Source organism: Salvelinus sp. IW2-2015, linkage group LG6.2 (assembly GCF_002910315.2).
Source record: "Salvelinus sp. IW2-2015 linkage group LG6.2, ASM291031v2, whole genome shotgun sequence".
Lineage (NCBI taxonomy): Eukaryota > Metazoa > Chordata > Actinopteri > Salmoniformes > Salmonidae > Salvelinus > Salvelinus sp. IW2-2015.
This window is the reverse complement of record NC_036846.1, coordinates 16,211,337-16,228,545: the sequence shown is the minus strand read 5'-3', so window position 1 is coordinate 16,228,545 and position 17,209 is coordinate 16,211,337. Positions and strand designations below refer to the sequence as shown.

Genomic DNA, 17,209 nt, shown 5'->3' with positions numbered 1-17,209 from the left:
TCCATAACACCATATTCCCTCACTCCACTGGATTAATACAAACCTGTTCGATTTCACTGTCCCCGGGCTATAGAAAGGGGAAAAAACACATTGAAAACAAACCAATGCTGTTCATTCCAGATGGCTATTATTCCCCATCGCCAGGCGAATTCCCGCTAGTTACGTTCTCTGAGGGCATGAATTGGGCTAGCGTGATGATTTTATGTGTGTGTGTGCCACTGTGTGTGTGCGCATGGGTGTGCATGTGTTTGTCTGTAAACCTCTCGCCAGGAAAAACACCTACAGAGGGAATCGGTGTGAATAACAGCCAAGCGACAGCATTCACTACGACCCGTTAAAAAAAAGATGTGGGCCAACACAAACAGGCCGATAGAGGTTTTCTATAGGGTACTTTTCAAGTCAATCACAGAGATCCTTCAGTTCCCGATCGATCCGCCTGTCAGAGGAACACTCCGTCTTCTCCTGGTGCTGCTCCCCGGAGCCACCTTACATCCCATTAAGGCCCATCAGCATTTTCCCTTTCCCCTCATTCTCCCGCCACTCCATCCCTCTACTCTTCCCTAATCCAATAAATCAATTACAAATGCACATCTGGTCAGTAGACTCCCCAGACCTCTTCTCTTTTCCACTTCCTCTTACCTTCTACTTTTTTCTGCCTCTACACCAGACTGACTATGGCCTATTTCTCCTCTCTTCTCCTCTCTTCTTTCCTGTCTTTCCTCTCCTCTCTAGGAGAGGAATATAAATTGCCTTCGGAAAGTATTCAGACCCCTTTTTCCACACTTTGTTAGGTTACAGACTTATTTGAAAATGTATTACGTCGTTTTTTTCTTCTTCATCAATCTACACATAATACCCCATAATGACATAGAAAAAACAGTTTTTTGGCTGAAAAAACATTTTTGCTAATAAAAAAAAAGAAATATATATAAAGAAACGTCTGTTTTTCAGGACCCTGTCTTTCAAAGATAATTCATAAAAATCCAAATAACTTCACAGATCTTCATTGTAAAGGGTTTAAACACTGTTTCCCATGCTTGTTCAATGAACCATAAACAATTAATGAACATGCAGCTATGGAACGGTCGTTAAGACACTAACAGCTTACAGATGGTAGGCAATTAAAGTCAGTTATGAAAACTTAGGACACTAAAGAGGCCTTTCTACTGACTCTGAAAAACACCAAAAGAGAGATGCCCAGGGTCCCTGCTCGTCTGCGTGAACGTGCCTTAGGCATGCTGCAAGGAGGCATGAGGACTGCAGATGTGGCCTGGGCAATAAATTGCAATGTCCGTACTGTGAGACGGCTAAGACAACGCTACAGGGAGACAAAACGGACAGCTGATCATCCTCGCAGTGGCAGAACACACACCTGCACAGGATCGGTACATCCGAACATCACACCTGCGGGACAGGTACAGGATTGCAACAACAACTGCCCGAGTTACACCAGGAACGCACAATCCCTCCATCAGTGCTCAGACTGTCCGCAATAGGCTGAGAGAGGCTGGACTGAGGGCTTGTAGGCCTGTTGTAAGGCAGGTCCTCACCAGACATCACCGGCAACAATGTCGCCTGTGGGCACAAAGCCACCGTCGCTGGACCAGGCAGGACTGGCAAAAAGTGCTCTTCACTGACGAGTCGCGGTTTTGTCTCACCAGGAGTGATGGTCAGATTCGCGTTTATCGTCGAATGAATGAGCGTTACACCGAGGCCTTTACTCTGGAGCGGGATCGATTTGGAGGTGGAAGGTCCGTCATGGTCTGGGGCGGTGTGTCACAGTATCATCGGACTGAGCTTGTTGTCATTGCAGGCATCCTCCTCCCTCATGTGGTACCCTTCCTGCAGGCCCAGAGGCTTGCAATGTCCGTACTGTGAGACTAAGACAACGCTACAGGGAGACAGGACGGACAGCTGATCATCCTCGCAGTGGTCTGTCACTGCGAGGATGACAATGCCACTGTCATCAATGCCACCAGCCATACTGCTCGTTCTGTGCGTGATTTCCTGCAAGACAGGAATGTCAGTATTCTGCCATGGCCAGCGAAGAGCCCGGATCTCAATCCCATTGAGCACGTCTGTCACCTGTTGGATCGGTGGGTGAGGGCTAGGACCATTCCCCTCAGAAATGTCCGGGAACGTGCAGGTGCCTTGGTGGATGAGTGGGGTAACATCTCACAGCAAGAACTGGCAAATCTGGTCCAGTCCATGAGGAGGAGATGCACTGCAGTAGTTAATGCAGCTGGTGGCCACACCAGATACTGACTGTTATTGTTACTTTTGATTTTGACCCCCCCTCCCCTTTTGTTCAGGGACACATTATTCCATTTCTGTTAGTCACATGTCTGTGGAGCTTGTTCCGTTTATGTCTGTTGTTGAATCTTGTGTTCATACAAATATTTACACATGTTAAGTTTGCTGAAAATAAACGAGAGGACGTTTCTTTATTTGCTGAGTTTATATATGGACACACCTACTCATTGAAGGGTTTTTCTTTATTTTTACTATTTTCTACATTGTAGAATAATAGTGAAGACATCAAAACTATGAAATAACACATGTGGTTAAAAAAAGGGTTAAACAAATCAAAATATATTTTATGTTTGAGATTCTTCAAAGTAGCCACCCTTTTCCTTGATGACAGCTTTGCGCACTCTTGGCATTCTCTCAACCGGCTTCACCTGGAATGCTTTTCCAACAGTCTTGAAAGACTTCCCACATATACTGTGCACTTGTTGGCTGCTTTTCCTTCGCTCTACGTTCCAAATCATCCCAAACCATCTTAATTGGGTTGAGATCGGGTGATTGTGGAGGCCAGGTCATCTGATGCAGCACTCCATCACTCTCCTTCTTGGTCAAATAGCCCTTACACAGCCTGGAGGTGTGTTGGGTCATTGTCCTGTTGAAAACAAATGATAGTCCCACTAAGCGCAAACCAGATGGGATGGCATGTCGCTGCAGAATGCTGTGGTAGCCATGCTGGTTAAGTGTGCCTTGAATTCAGCATCAATCAAAAACAAAATGTCACATGCGCCAACCTTATACTGAAATGCTTACTTACGAGCCCTTAACCAACAATGCAGTTAAAAATATGGATAAGAATAAGAAATATAAGTAACAAGTAATTAAAGAACAGCAGTAAAATAACAATAGAGAGACTATGTACAGGGGGGTACCGGTACAGAGTAAATGTGCGGGGGTACCGGTTAGTTGAGGAAATATGTACATGAAGGTAGAGTTTTTAAAGTCACAATGCATAAATGATAACAACAGAGAGTAGCAGCGGTGTAAAAGAGGGGGAGTGGGGGCAATGCAAATAGTCTGGGTAGCCATTTGATTAGGTGTTCAGGAGTCTTATGGCTTGGATGTAGAAGCTGTTTAGAAGCCTCTTGGACCTAGACTTGGCACTCCGGTACTGCTTGCCGTGCGGTAGCAGAGAGAACAGTCTATGACTAGGGTGGCTGGAGACTTTGACAATTTTTAGGGTCTTCTTCTGACACCGCCTGGTATAGAGGTCCTGGATGGCAGGAAGCTTGGCAATGGTGACATACTGGACCGTACGCAGTACCCTCTGTAGTGCCTTGCGTTCGGAGGCCGAGCAGTTTCCATACCAGGCAGTGATGCAACCAGTCAGGATGCTCTTGATGGTGCAGCTGTAGAACTTTTGAGGATCTGAGGACCCATGCCAAATCTTTTCAGTCTCATGAGGGGGAATAGGTTTTGTCGTGCCCTCTTCACGACTGTTTTGGTGTGCTTGGACCATGTTAGTGTGTTGGTGATGTGGACACCAAGGAACTTGAAGCTCTCAACCTGCTCCACTGCAGCCCCGTCGATGAGAATGGGGGCATGCTCGGTCTTCTTTTTCCTGTAGTCCACAATCATCTCATTTGTCTTGATCACGTTGAGGGAGAGGTGGTTGTCCTGGCACCTCAGAGCCAGGTCTCTGACCTCCTCCCAATAGGCTGTCTCGTCATTGTCGGTGATCAGGCTTACCACTGTTGTGTCATCGGCAAACTTAATGATGGTGTTGGAGTCGTGCCTGGCCGTGCATTCAGGAGTGAACAGGCAGTTCAGGAGTGGACTGAGCACGCACCCCAGAGGTGCTCCTCTGTTGAGGATCAGCATGGCGGATGTGTTGTTACCTACCCTTACCAGGATCCAGTTGCAGAGGGAGGTGTTTAGTCCAGGGTCCTTATCTTATTGATGGGCTTTGAGGGCACTATGGTGTTGAACGCTGAGCTGTAGTCAATGAATAGCATTCTCACATATGTGTTCCTTTTGTCCATGTGGGAAAGGGCGGTGTGAAGTGCAATAGAGATTGCATCATCTGTGGATCTATCTCAAGGCCATCAGACTGTTAAACAGCCACCACTAACATTTAGCGGCCGCTGCCAACATACTGACTCAACTCCAGCCACTTTAAAAATGGGAATTGATGGAAATTATGTAAAAATGTACCACTAGCCACTTTAAGCAATGCCACTTAATACAATGTTTACATACCCTACATTACCCATCTCATATGTATATACTGTACTCTATATCATCTACTGCATCTTGCCATCTTTATGTAAAAATGTACCACTAGCCACTTTAAGCAATGCCACTTAATACAATGTTTACATACCCTACAGTACTCATCTCATACGTATATACCGTACTCTATACCATCTACTGCATCTGCCATGCCGTTCTGTACCACCACTCATTCATATATCTTTATGTACATATTCTTTATCCCTTTACACTTGTGTGTGTGTGTGTAAGGTAGTAGTGTGGAACTGTTAGGTTAGATTACTGTTGGTTATTACTGCATTGTCGGAACTAGAAGCACAAGCATTTCGCTACACTCGCATTAACATCTGCTAACCATGTGTATGTGACTAATAAAATTTGATTTGATTTGATTTATTTGGGCGGTATGCAAATTGGGTCTAGGGTTTCTGAGATAATGGTGTTGTGAGCCATGACCAGCCTTTCAAAGCATGTCTACAGACACGAATACTACGGGTCGGTAGTCATTTAGTCATGTTACCTTTGTGTTCTTGGGCACAGGCACAATGGTGGTCTGCTTAAAACATGTTGGTATTACAGACTCGGACAGGGAGAGGTTGAAAATGGCAGTAAAGACACTTGCCAGTTGGTCAGCGCATGCTCGCAGTTCACGTCTTGTTAATCCATCTGGCCCTGCGACCTTGTTTAAAGGTCTTACTCGCATCGGCTGCAGAATGCGTGATAAGTTCATTAGTGGTAACACTCATGAACTTATCCTCTGCAGCAGAAGTAACTCTGGGTCTTCCTTTCCTGTGGCAGTTCTCATGAGAGCCAGTTCCATCATAGCACTTGATGGTTTTTGCGACTGCACTTGAAGAAACTTCCAAATAATGATGGACTGTCAATTCTCTTTGCTTATTTGAGCTGTTCTGCCCGTAATATGGACTTCTTCTGTATACCACCCTTACCCTGTCACAACACAACTGATTGACTCAAACACATTAAGAAGGATAGAAATTCCACAAAATAACTTAACAAGGCACACCTATTAATTAAAATGCATTCCAGGTGACTACCTCATGAACCTGGTTGAGAGATTTCCAAGAGGGTGCAAAGCTGTATTCAAGGCAAAGGTTGGCTACTTTGAAGAATTTAAAATCTAAAATATATTTGTTAAAGCACTTTTGGCAGTGAGTACTTTGTTGAAGCACCTTTGGCAGCGATTACAGCCTTGAGTGTTCTTGGGTATAATGCTACAAGCTTGGCACACCTGTATTTGTAGAGTTTCTCCCATTCTTCTCCGCAGATCTTCTCAAGCTCTGTCAGGTTGGATGGGAAGAGTTGCTGCACATCTATTTTCAGGTCTCCCCAGAGATGTTCGTACGGGTTCGAGTCCGGGCTTTAGCTGGGCCACTCAAGGACGTTCATAGACTTGTCCCGAAGCCACTCCTGCGTTGTCTTGGCTGTGTGCTTAGGGCCGTTGTCCTGTGGGAAGGTGATCCTGCCGCTGAAAAACATCCCCACAGCATGATGCTGCCACCACCATGTTTCACCGTAGGGATGGTGCCAGGTTTCCTCCAGACGTGACGCTTGGCATTCAGGCCAAAGAGTTCTGTCTGGTTTCACCAGATAATCTTGTTTCTCATGGTCTGAGAGTCTTTAGGTGCCTTTTGGCAAACTCCAAGTGGGCTGTCATGTGGTTTTTACTGTGGAGTGGCTTCAGTCTGGTCACTCTACCATAAAGGCCTGATTGGTGGAGAGCAGCAGAGTTGGTTGTCCTTCTGGAAGGTTCTCCCATCTCCAGAGAGGAACTCTAGAGCTCTCTGAGTGACCATCAGGTACTTGGTCAACTCCCTGACCATGGCCCTTCTCTCCGATTGCTCAGTTTGGCCGGGCAGCCAACTCTAGGAAGAGTCTTGGTGGTTCAAAACTTCTTCCATTTCAGAATGATGTAGGCCACTGTGTTCTTGGGGAACTTCAATGCTGCAGAAATGTTTTGGTACCCTTCCCCAGATCTGTGCCTCAACACAATCCTGTCTCTGATCTCTACGGACAATTCTTTCGACCTCATGGCATGGTTTTTTTCTCTGACATGCCCTGTCAACTGTGGGACCTCATATAGAGGGGTGTGTACCTTTCCAGATCATGTCCAATCAATTAAATTGACCATAGTTGGACTCCAAACAAGCTGTAGAAACATCTCAAGGAGGATCAATGGAAACAGGATGCACCTGAGCTCAATTTTGAGTCTCATAGGAAAGGTTCTGAATACTTATGTAAATAAGGTATTTAAAAAAATATATACGTTTGCAAAAATGTCTAAACTTGTTTTCACTTCGTCATTGTGGGGTATTGTGTGTAGATTGCTGAGGATTTTTCATCAAGGATCTCTACGGACAATTTTAGAATAAGGCTGTAACATAACGAAATGTGGAAAAAGGGGTCTGCATGCTTTCCGAATGCACTGTATACACATGAAATGTTTCACACATACTCTCCCCAAGGTCTTTTAACTCGACAGTGCCTGCTACATCATAACATAGATTGATACCATACACAGGCCATGCATGATAAATCACTATATCACCATTTAATTTCATGTTGATTCATGTTAAATAGAATGAATTACAAAAATATGTTCTCTCTAACGGTCTCTCTGGCATGTGTGTACATGGCAACAGGTGGCCTGCATGCAGCTGATCAACGCTCTGGTCACCTCTCCGGACGATCTGGACTTCAGGATACATCTGCGCAACGAGTTCCTCCGCTGTGGCCTCAAGAAGATCCTACCGGTGAGTTACAGTGCAAGGGGCTCTCCGTCACACACCTTCAGGGGCATAGAGATACATTAAATTGGCAGTCTAGGTATCATTTGTGTGTTGTTTTACATGCATAAAACCTCCTTTAGCAAGTGAGACTATAGTGAGTGGTGTATGTATACATCTGTATGTATACATCTGAGTTGAGGCAGATTTGGACCCTAAACTCTCTGATGAAACAGTCCACTACACATTTTCCAGTTGGGACAATGAATGATTGACTACCCCTCCAACTCCCATTAAACAGTTAGTTTTAGTCCCTAGCCCTCCCTGCGTCTCCCTGTTTGCCTGCGAGAGACAAAGCTCCTTCTGTCTCGCCTCCACATTGCTTCCATTATTATATTGGATTGTTCTAGCTCACCTCACCGCAGGCACCACCTCACTGATCACAGCTCGCCGTGGCATCATTATCAATCAGCAGACAGATCCTTGCACTCGGCATCCACTCATCCCTCATGACCTCATTTGCAGAGGGGAATTTGCCACGTGTTTATAAGTCATCTTGACTGCTCCGCTTGATTATCGCTGTCATTAGTTTAATTATCTTCATATCTGCCCCCCGATATGATGCTGTTTCCTTTACAATCATTTACAAATGCCTCATTTGAAGCTTTATTGCCAGCATTTAAACAGAGGCGGGGCACACTAATTGTGTTATGTTGTGGAGCCAATACAGTCAGGTGACCAAGAGGAAAGCTAAAATGAACCAGTTCTATGATAAAGTACTGAGAGGTTGCTATTGGCCGAGAGTCCTTGAGACCTCTCCTTTCTGTTGCATTGCATGCTAACTCCCTCTCCGAAGCAAGACGGATGGCTTGCCCGAAGAGCAGCGAGGTGATTGATAGCTGCAGAAATTGGGTTCCATTTGGCCTGGTGCCGTCTGTAAACTCTTAACGCCAATGATTCATAGGAAAGTTGTAAAGTGCACCATTATAGCTCCTCATTGAGGGAGCAGGTGTGGAGCGCTGGGTGATTCGGGTATACCAGGCCGGCAGGGAAGGAGGTGGATGGGTGTCCTAGTTCCCACACAGCTGTGACTTGGAAACCACCATACACTTGTCTCCATTAATGGAACTAGTATAAGCTAATACAATCAGGCTAGATTTGGTTTATGTATGTACTGATAACACTGTATATAAATTAATCCATACTGTAGATACATCCAGTCCTCTGTTGTCTACCACAGTCTATTCATGTCTCTCTGAATTACAGGAGCTGAAAGAGACAGAGGAGCTGGACATCCAACTGAAGGTGTTCAACGAGAACAAGGAGGAGGACTCCATTGAGCTCTCCCATCGCCTCGATGACATCCGCGCCGAGATGGAATATCCTTTTGTCTGCCCGTGCCGCTGTTCCGGCCATGGAAAAAGGGCTGCTGGAAATGAGTGTGTTGTGTGTGCCTCGCCAGGCTTACAGGTCTAAAGCCGGCATGGTCAGGTTCATTAGAGAAGGATTTGAGGAACTATAGTGTAATCTCCCAGCCCTATCGCTTACCAGGTAAACAGCCTCTTCTTCTCTTTTGCTTGCCTTGGTTCTGCTCCCTCTCTCACCATCATTCCTCATCTCTCAGCCATTTCCATCAGCTCTCAACTGGCAGATGCAAGACACGGGAGGCAACTGTCAATCATTACCAGTTGTTTTGTCTTCAGAACACAGTCTGGTTATGTTATGGCCATCTATTTTAAGTCTGTTTTTAAGGCAGATAAGATTTTTAGTGCGGTTGTTTTGGCTGGCACACCGAGGTCCATTTTCTGTGACCTCTATTGTTTTGTCTCTTTAATCACGTCTGTGATTCAAGTACTTTACCTTTCTCCCGCTCCCTTTTAACTAGAAATGACAAGTTGGTGTCTCCAAGTCGTCCCTCTATGTCCGCTCAACTGGAAACTTTTTGAGTGGTTAATAAAGTGAGCCCTAATTGGGTCTCGATTTCAAGACTTGTTTTAAAGCATTCTTGGCTAGGTGCCTAAATAATTCAAGCAGCTTCTCTAAGGGCATTTGGATGTGTGAAATGCTGACATGGTAGGCAGACAGTGCAGGGCCAGACACTGTTATACAGATGTTCTCACTGCCAACCTTTGTCTCCCCAATTCTCACAGTGCTCGAAAATATGCCACTGATTGCTGCGCTGAGTGACAGCTACTGTTGACGCTTGGTGAGAAAGAGAGAGAGTGAGGGAAGGGGAAAAAACAAACACCACACCTGGATTAATGATGTCCTTGAGCAGGTTCACAAATGAGAGGGCCCAATGTTTGTTTCCATGGACAATGTGGTGTTAATCTGTGCTAGCTCTCGTCTCTGACATGCACAAACTTGCACGTATACACGCACACACACAAGTAGATTGTAGCTTGTTTTCCTTGCCTCATGAATACTAACACTGAGAGGCACGTCTCCTCTCTGTCCAGCCCAGGTCTGGGTGCTGAGGATGTGACTCCAGGCCACTAATGAATATGAATGATGCTGTGAAATAGTGATTGATTGACCCTACCACTGACTGGTCCACATCTCACCTCCACTGCTGCTCATGTTTATTCATGCTACCCAGCTCCGCAACATGAGTAGAAGTAAAATGAAGAGGAGAGCGAGAGGGGGCGAGAGAGAGAGCGAGCGAGAGGGGGCGAGAGAGAGAGCGAGCGAGAGGGGGCGAGAGAGAGAGCGAGCGAGAGGGGCGAGACGAGAGGCGAGAGGGGCCGAGAGAGAGAGCGAGAGGGGCCGAGAGAAGAGAGCGAGAGGGGCCGAGAGAGAGAGAGCAGAGGGGCCGAGAGAGAGAAGAGCGAGAGGGCCGAGAGAGAGAGAGCGAGAGGGGCCGAGAGAGAGAGAGCGGAGAGGGGCCGAGAGAGAGAGAGCGAGAGGGGCCGAGAGAGAGAGGCGAGGGCCCGAGAGAGGGAGAGGGCCGAGAGAGGCCGAGAGAGGAGAGGGGCCGGAGAGAGGGGCCGAGAGAGAGAGAGGGGCCGAGAGGGGCCGAGAGAGGGGCCGAGAGGGGCCGAGAGGTGGCGAGAGAGCGAGAGGTGGCGAGAGAGCGAGAGACCACGAGAGAGAAGTGTGGGCCTTTGGATTTTCATTGTTCTGTAGGTGTGTTTGCTGCTTACTGATAGATGTAACTGTTGGGACCCTTTCATACTGATAGTTGTAACTTCTGGTACTCTTTCTTACTGATAGATGTAGATGTATCTGCTTGGACCCTTTCTTACTGATGGATGTCGCTGCTTGAACTGTTTCTTACTGATAGATGTAGCTGCTTGAACCAATTCTTACTGATAGATGTAGCTGCTTGAACCACTTTTACTGATAGATGTAGCTGCTTGAACCACTTCTTACTGATGGATGTAGTTGCTTGAACCATTTCTTACTGATAGATGTAGCTGCTTGAACCCTTTCTTACCGATAGATGTAAATACTGGGACCGTTTCTTACTGATAGATGTAGCTGCTTAAACCGTCTCTTACTGATAGATGTAGCTGCTTAAACCGTTTCATACTGATAGATTTAGCTGCTTGAACCGTTTCTTACTGATAGATGTAACTACTTGAACAGTTTCTTACTGATAGATGTAACTACTGGGACCGTTTCTTACTGATGGATGTAGCTGCTTGAACTGTTTCTTACTGGTAGATGTAGCTGCTTGAATCATTACTTACTGATAGATGTAGCTGCTTGAAACATGTTTTACTGATGTAACTGCTGGGACCCTTTCTTACTGATAGATGTAGCTGCTTGGACCCTTTCTTACTGATAGATTTAGCTGCTTGTACCCTTTTGAACTGATAGATGTAGCTGCTTGAACCGTTTCTTACTGATAGATGTAGCTGCTAGGACTCTTTCTTACTGATACTTTAGACATAGCCGCTTGCAACCTTTCTTACTGTTAGATGTAGCTGCTTGAACCCTTTATTACTGATAGATGTAGTTGCGGGGACCCTTTCTTACTGATATATGTTGCTGATTGGACCCCTTTACTGATTACTGTTGATGTATATTCTTGACCCTTTCTTACTGATAGATGTATCTGCTTGAACCCTTTCTTACTGGTAGTGTAGCTATTGAACCCTTTCTTACTGGTAGATGTAGCTGCTCACACCCTTTCTTACTGATAGATGTAGCTGCTGGGACCCTTTCCTACTGATATATGTAGCTGCTTGAACCATTTCTTACTGATAGATGTAGCTGCTTGGACCCTTTCTTACTGATAGATGTAGCTGCTTGAACCCTTTCTTACCGATAGATGTAACTACTGGGACCCTTTCTTATTGATAGATGTAGCTGCTTGAACCCTTATTACTGATAGATGTATTGCGGGGACCCTTTCTTACTGATATAGTTGCGTATTGGACCCCTTTACTGATACTGTATGGTATATTCTTGGACCCTTTCTTACTGATAGATGTATCTGCTTGAACCCTTTCTTACTGATAGATGTAGCTGCTAGGACCCTTTCTTACTGATAGATGTTGCTGCTTGAACCCTTTCTTATGATAGATGTATGTGCTTGAACCGTTTCTTACTGATATATGTAGCTGCTTGAACCCTTTCTTACTGATAGATGTAGCTGCTGAACCCTTTCTTACTGATAGATGTATCTGCTTGAACCGTTATTACTGATGTATGTAGCTGCTAGGACCCTTTCTTACTGATAGATGTAGCTGCTTGAACCCTTTCTTACCGATAGATGTAACTACTGGGACCTTTCTTACTGATAGATGTATCTGCTTGAACCCTTTCTTACTGATAGATGTAGCTGCTAGGACCCTTTCTTACTGATAGATGAGCTGCTTGAACCCTTTCTTACTGATAGATGTATGTGCTTGAACTGTTTCTTACTGATATATGTAGCTGCTTGGACCCTCTTTAGTGATAGATGTAGCTGCTTGAACCCTTTCTTACTGATGTATGTAGCTGCTTGAACCCTTTCTTACTGATAGATGTAGCTGCTTGAACCCTTTCTTACCGATAGATGTAACTACTGGGACACTTTCTTACTGATAGATGTAGCTTCTTGAACCCTTATAACTGATAGATGTAGTTTTCAGGGACCCTTTCTTACTGATATATGTTGCTGATTGGACCCCTTTACTGATACTGTTGATGTATATTCTTGGACCCTTTCTTACTGATAGATGTATTTGCTTGAACCCTTTCTTACTGATAGATGTAGATGTAGCTGCTCACACCCTTTCTTACTGATAGATGTAGATGTAGCTGATTGGACCCTTTCCTACTGATATATGTAGCTGCTTGAACCCTTTCTTACTGATAGATGTAGCTGCTTGAACCATTTCTTACTGATAGATGTAGCTGCTTGAATCATTACTTACTGATAGATGTATCTGCTTGAACCGTTTCTTACTGATAGATGTAGCTGCTAGGACCCTTTCTTACTGATAGATGTATCTGCTTGAACCCTTTCTTACTGATAGATGTATCTGCTTGAACCGTTTCTTACTGATAGATGTATCTGCTTGAACCCTTTCTTACTGATAGATGTATCTGCTTGAACCCTTTCTTACTGATAGATGTATCTGCTTGAACCGTTTCTTACTGATATATGTAGTTGCTTGCACTCTTTCTTACTGATAGATGCAGCTGCTTGAACCACTTCTTACTGATAAATGTAACTGCTTGTACTCTTTCTTACTGAGAGATGTAGCTGCTGGGACCCTTTCTTACTGATGGATGTAGCTGCTTGTACTCTTTCTTACTGATAGATGTAGCTGCTTGTACCCTTTCCCAGTCCGGGCTTCTACTCTACTAACGTCCCCCCTCAGATAGCAGTGTGGCAAGCCTATAATTGCATCTCACCGGTTTGGTAATTCTCATCGGCTTCTTCCAGGCTCATACAGGAGGGGGAAGCGATACTTCAGAGAAGCCTGTATTCCCATCCCCTGCGCTCGCCGAATTTGATATGGGAGAACTATTTTGGTTACAGACGTGGCTGAAGTTAATAGGAAAATGTCAGACGGCATTAAAATGGATTGATTTGCACTGATGGTGGTGGATGGATCATGTGGTGTATGAAATAGTGGGAACAGTTGGAGAGTATGGAGCAGTGTTCTGTCATTTTGGGTGTGTCAAGTCTTTGCACTGGTTGTCAAGTGATGTTCACTCACGCTTAAGTAACTTTTCAGAGGTGATCAATGCTCGATTGTCATTCAACAGCCTTTTGAGACGATGAACTTAACAGTTTTTCCATTGTAGCGGATATAATTTGCTTTAAACAACTTTGATGGGGCCGCACAACTTTGACATGTTCTTTTATGTGGCTAAAAACTCCGAAATGAAGCTCGTCCGACCATGTCCTCTCCCCTTATCTGAGGAAGCCAGGCCCTTGGTCCCTCCTTTTAAGCCCTCTGGACTAAACAAGAACACAAATCAGATATATTTGTTTACTGCTGGCTGACCACAGACAAATGTGAATGAATACAGAGCCTCTGACTGTGAAAGTGTTTTAGCCCAGACAGTGTATCACCCTGCAGTCAGCAGGTAAATATTTCAGCAGACATTGTTAAAACGTACACTTCATATTATGACGGCAATCAATTTTTCATCCTTCCCAGCTTAACACTGCACTATTCCCCCTCACTCTATTCCCCTTGTTTTCCGCATGTGTGCACAGATTGAAAATAAGACTATTTCTGAGTTATTTTTATTCATTTTTTTACATGCTTTTCAAACATGAATATCCACGGGAGGATCCTTTCTCAAGCAAACTGTTTTGTTTAAGCCCCCTCAAGCTATTTATTTCTCTAAATTCTTTACAGTTTTGGGACTGGGTTTGTTGTTAGTTCAAATAAGATCAAATGTAATCTCGCTATAGATTAAAATTCCATATTCCTCGTAAACACAGATGAAAAACAATACACTGTAAAGTGATCGTGATATTATTCTGAAATCCCACTTGAATATTAAGTTTAAACACATGCACATCTCAAGAGAAATCACTTTTTCCTTGATTTGAACATTTCTCCCTATGGTTTCAATTCCATACAAATCAACTGTGAGATGTTGTGCCAAGCGCTCCATTTCGCAGCCTCTGACAGTTCTTGATCTGAAACAAATAGCCAGCAATCCAACTCAGAGAAACGGACATAATGAAATGAATAATACACCATAGACAGTGATTTCTTATCTGATTCAACAACTATTTTAGACATCACAAGCCATCGCTCGCACTCCTTGGGGAGACGCATAATCAGTACCTTTAGCAAGTTTAATAACACGTATTTTCTCTTCGACGGACAAGGCACAATCTGAGGCAATATTTTCCATAGTGACTGATCCCCTTTTCATGATTCTCCCTAAATATCCAAACCCAATGGAGTTTTCATGTGATTAATTTCCTCCTCCTTGAAAGGCGCAGAGTGATAGGTGGAACACAGGGACTGTTCTTTATTGCCAAATCCCCTCCTAAAGTTAGCTGTTTACTCTTCTGCCGCTCCCGAGAGGGAAAACAGATGTGAGGAATCGTCGCAGTGTTTGCTTGTGCACAATGACACTTGTCTGAGTACTAGTTCGAGATGGGAAAACAAACACTGTGATTTGAGGATCTTTCAAAATTATTTTGATGGATTTTAGAATGCACTGTCACTGTCACTATATTATTAGATTTATATAATCACAGGTTTAAGCACTCCTTCATTCCCATGTCCGTTTAATACCGAAACAGCAATAGGTAAAGCTTAGCTGTGTTAGTACGCCACTGACCGAATAAGGAAATGTGAAATGTGTTATGCATGTGGCTAAATGAGAGGGGTACAATGTGTATATGTGTGAATGTGCTTTTCCACTTGGGAACAGTTCGTCCTATCATATATGAGGAGAAGTGGTTAAAGGTAATAGAGGACTTGGTTAGAGAAGGCACATGAATTGTAAATGTTTTGCCTTCTCCTTTTAAATGGTCTGTCATAGTAGCCTACTACTATTGCAAGCTGTTTTCTCTCAATTTGCTACACTGCCATGACATTATATATCTTAACCCCCTTCTCACTGATATGGGTGAGGTGTACCATCTCCTGTCCAACATGGTGAAAGACACCGGGTCGGAGACCTACTTCCTGTCCATCCTACAGCACCTCCTGCTCATCAGGAACGACTACTACATCAGGTGAGTTCTGCCCACAAACAGCCACATCCCTTCTCACTGCTTTCACAGGAAGACTGCATTTCCACAAGACTGGTCTTGAGAAAAGCATAAGGCTGAAATGTTGACATTAAACAGTCTCTAGTCTATTCCCTCTTTTAGTTTTTTTTCAGTAGTATGTAGCCCCTATAAGGGATACACTTTGCTGTGTAGCGCTAATGCTGCGTTATCAACGCAGAAACCTCAAGAACGTCCACTCCTTGACACCACATAGATCTACCCCTGTAGATAAGTGTGCCACAACCCTTGTAAAACTACATTACTTCCTATAGCAAGTGCTTTTCTCAAAACCTTGCCATCTCCATCTCCCAGGGGAAAGCATGTAAGCATTCAACATGAAAGATTCACATGTCCATTTTCTCCTCTCAGGGCTTCTCTCTCTCTCTCTCTCTCTCTCTCTCTCTCTCTCTCTCTCTCTCTCTCTCTCTCTCTCTGTATGAATGTGATCAAAGTGCCAGGGCCGTATCAGAGCAGATCTAATATTCTGTACTTTAGAACGATTAAGTAATTATTCAAATGGCGGCCCGGCTCTGGATTCCTCCTTGGCAGTGTAAATGTGTCAATCACAGGAAAAAAGAGGGAGACAGTGGCGGCTCCTCTGATGGCAATGACAGTGATCAATTTGCTGCTGTGTCAGACTTTTCGCAGAAATAAAATATTTAACAAAAAATAGAGAGAAGACAAGAGGAATTTACCATAGACAAGTTGCTGCTCACTCGGCTGGTATGAATAATGCATTCCTCATCTTGTTGGAGAAAGTGAGAAATAGAAAACACATTAAGTAGCTTGTGCAGCATAGCACCTCAGCACTCCTCTCTGTCTCTTTCCCCCCACTACTGACGCCAATGCTCTCCACCACCGACAGTAAAAAAGGATCACTACAAATGCTAATTAAAAATGGATGTGCTTATTAAAGATATGCTTTTAAAAATACATTTCCCACAGCTCTCCCTCCTCCCCTACTCCATGAGGAAGACATAATTCCACATACATCACCGGGCTTTGCGAGGTGCGTTCGGTCTGTCTGACGCAAGGTTCTATATCCAGCTCAGGCCTCAATTCATCATCAATATATCCCTTTTCGGCCACTTTGAACCAGCATATCTTTTTATGTTTCAGATTAAATTGGCTGGTTGGGAAATGGTAGGTCTTTAATTTTAGATTAAAGGGAGACCTTAAGATCATTTTGCGCTTTGATGACCGTATCTCTATTGGGATCCAGGGGGGGAGGAAGTGGGCCACTCGCGCTCGCTGTCAGGCCAAATCAGGTGATGGAGCGAAACTTGTCCATGGCTTCCTGATCGAAGGGACGCATAACATGCCTATGCCAATATTCCAGCAGAATGTGGACTTTGGTTTCCAATGTTATAAATTTTCAACAGGACAGCCATGTACCCTGTTTCAACAGGACAGCCATGTACCCTGTTTCAACAGGACAGCCATGTACCCTGTTTCAACAGGACAGCCTTGTACCCTGTTTCAAACACGGGGCAGATGTGTGTGTTCAATTTGGAGGGAGGAGCACCTCTCGAAACCATCACCAATTGGTGAAGGGGGGGACTTGTTTTATTTTCGATAATTAATCTGAGAGTGCCATGCTTGATGAATGGGAGCACATCAAACCCCTGCTAAATATAGAGCGGATATCCTCTTTTGGAGCGGAGCGATATGGGGATTACACTGGTTATGTGGAGCAGGGCTGGACGAGAGACTGCGAGGGGAGTTTGTGCTGCTGCTAGAATCCCAATGTCATTTGGAGGGG

The 17,209-nt window shown here is 44.5% G+C and overlaps 1 protein-coding gene across 1 annotated transcript in view; it reads left to right on the top strand.

Moving 5' to 3' along the window:
• The window catches only part of diaph2 (diaphanous-related formin 2), a 717,635-nt gene that overhangs the window by 212,170 nt on the left and 488,256 nt on the right, over window positions 1–17,209 (top strand). The window contains 3 exon segments of the mRNA XM_023990279.2: window positions 7,176–7,286; window positions 8,526–8,638; window positions 15,295–15,411. Of these exon segments, the coding sequence (XP_023846047.1) occupies window positions 7,176–7,286; window positions 8,526–8,638; window positions 15,295–15,411 (341 nt within the window).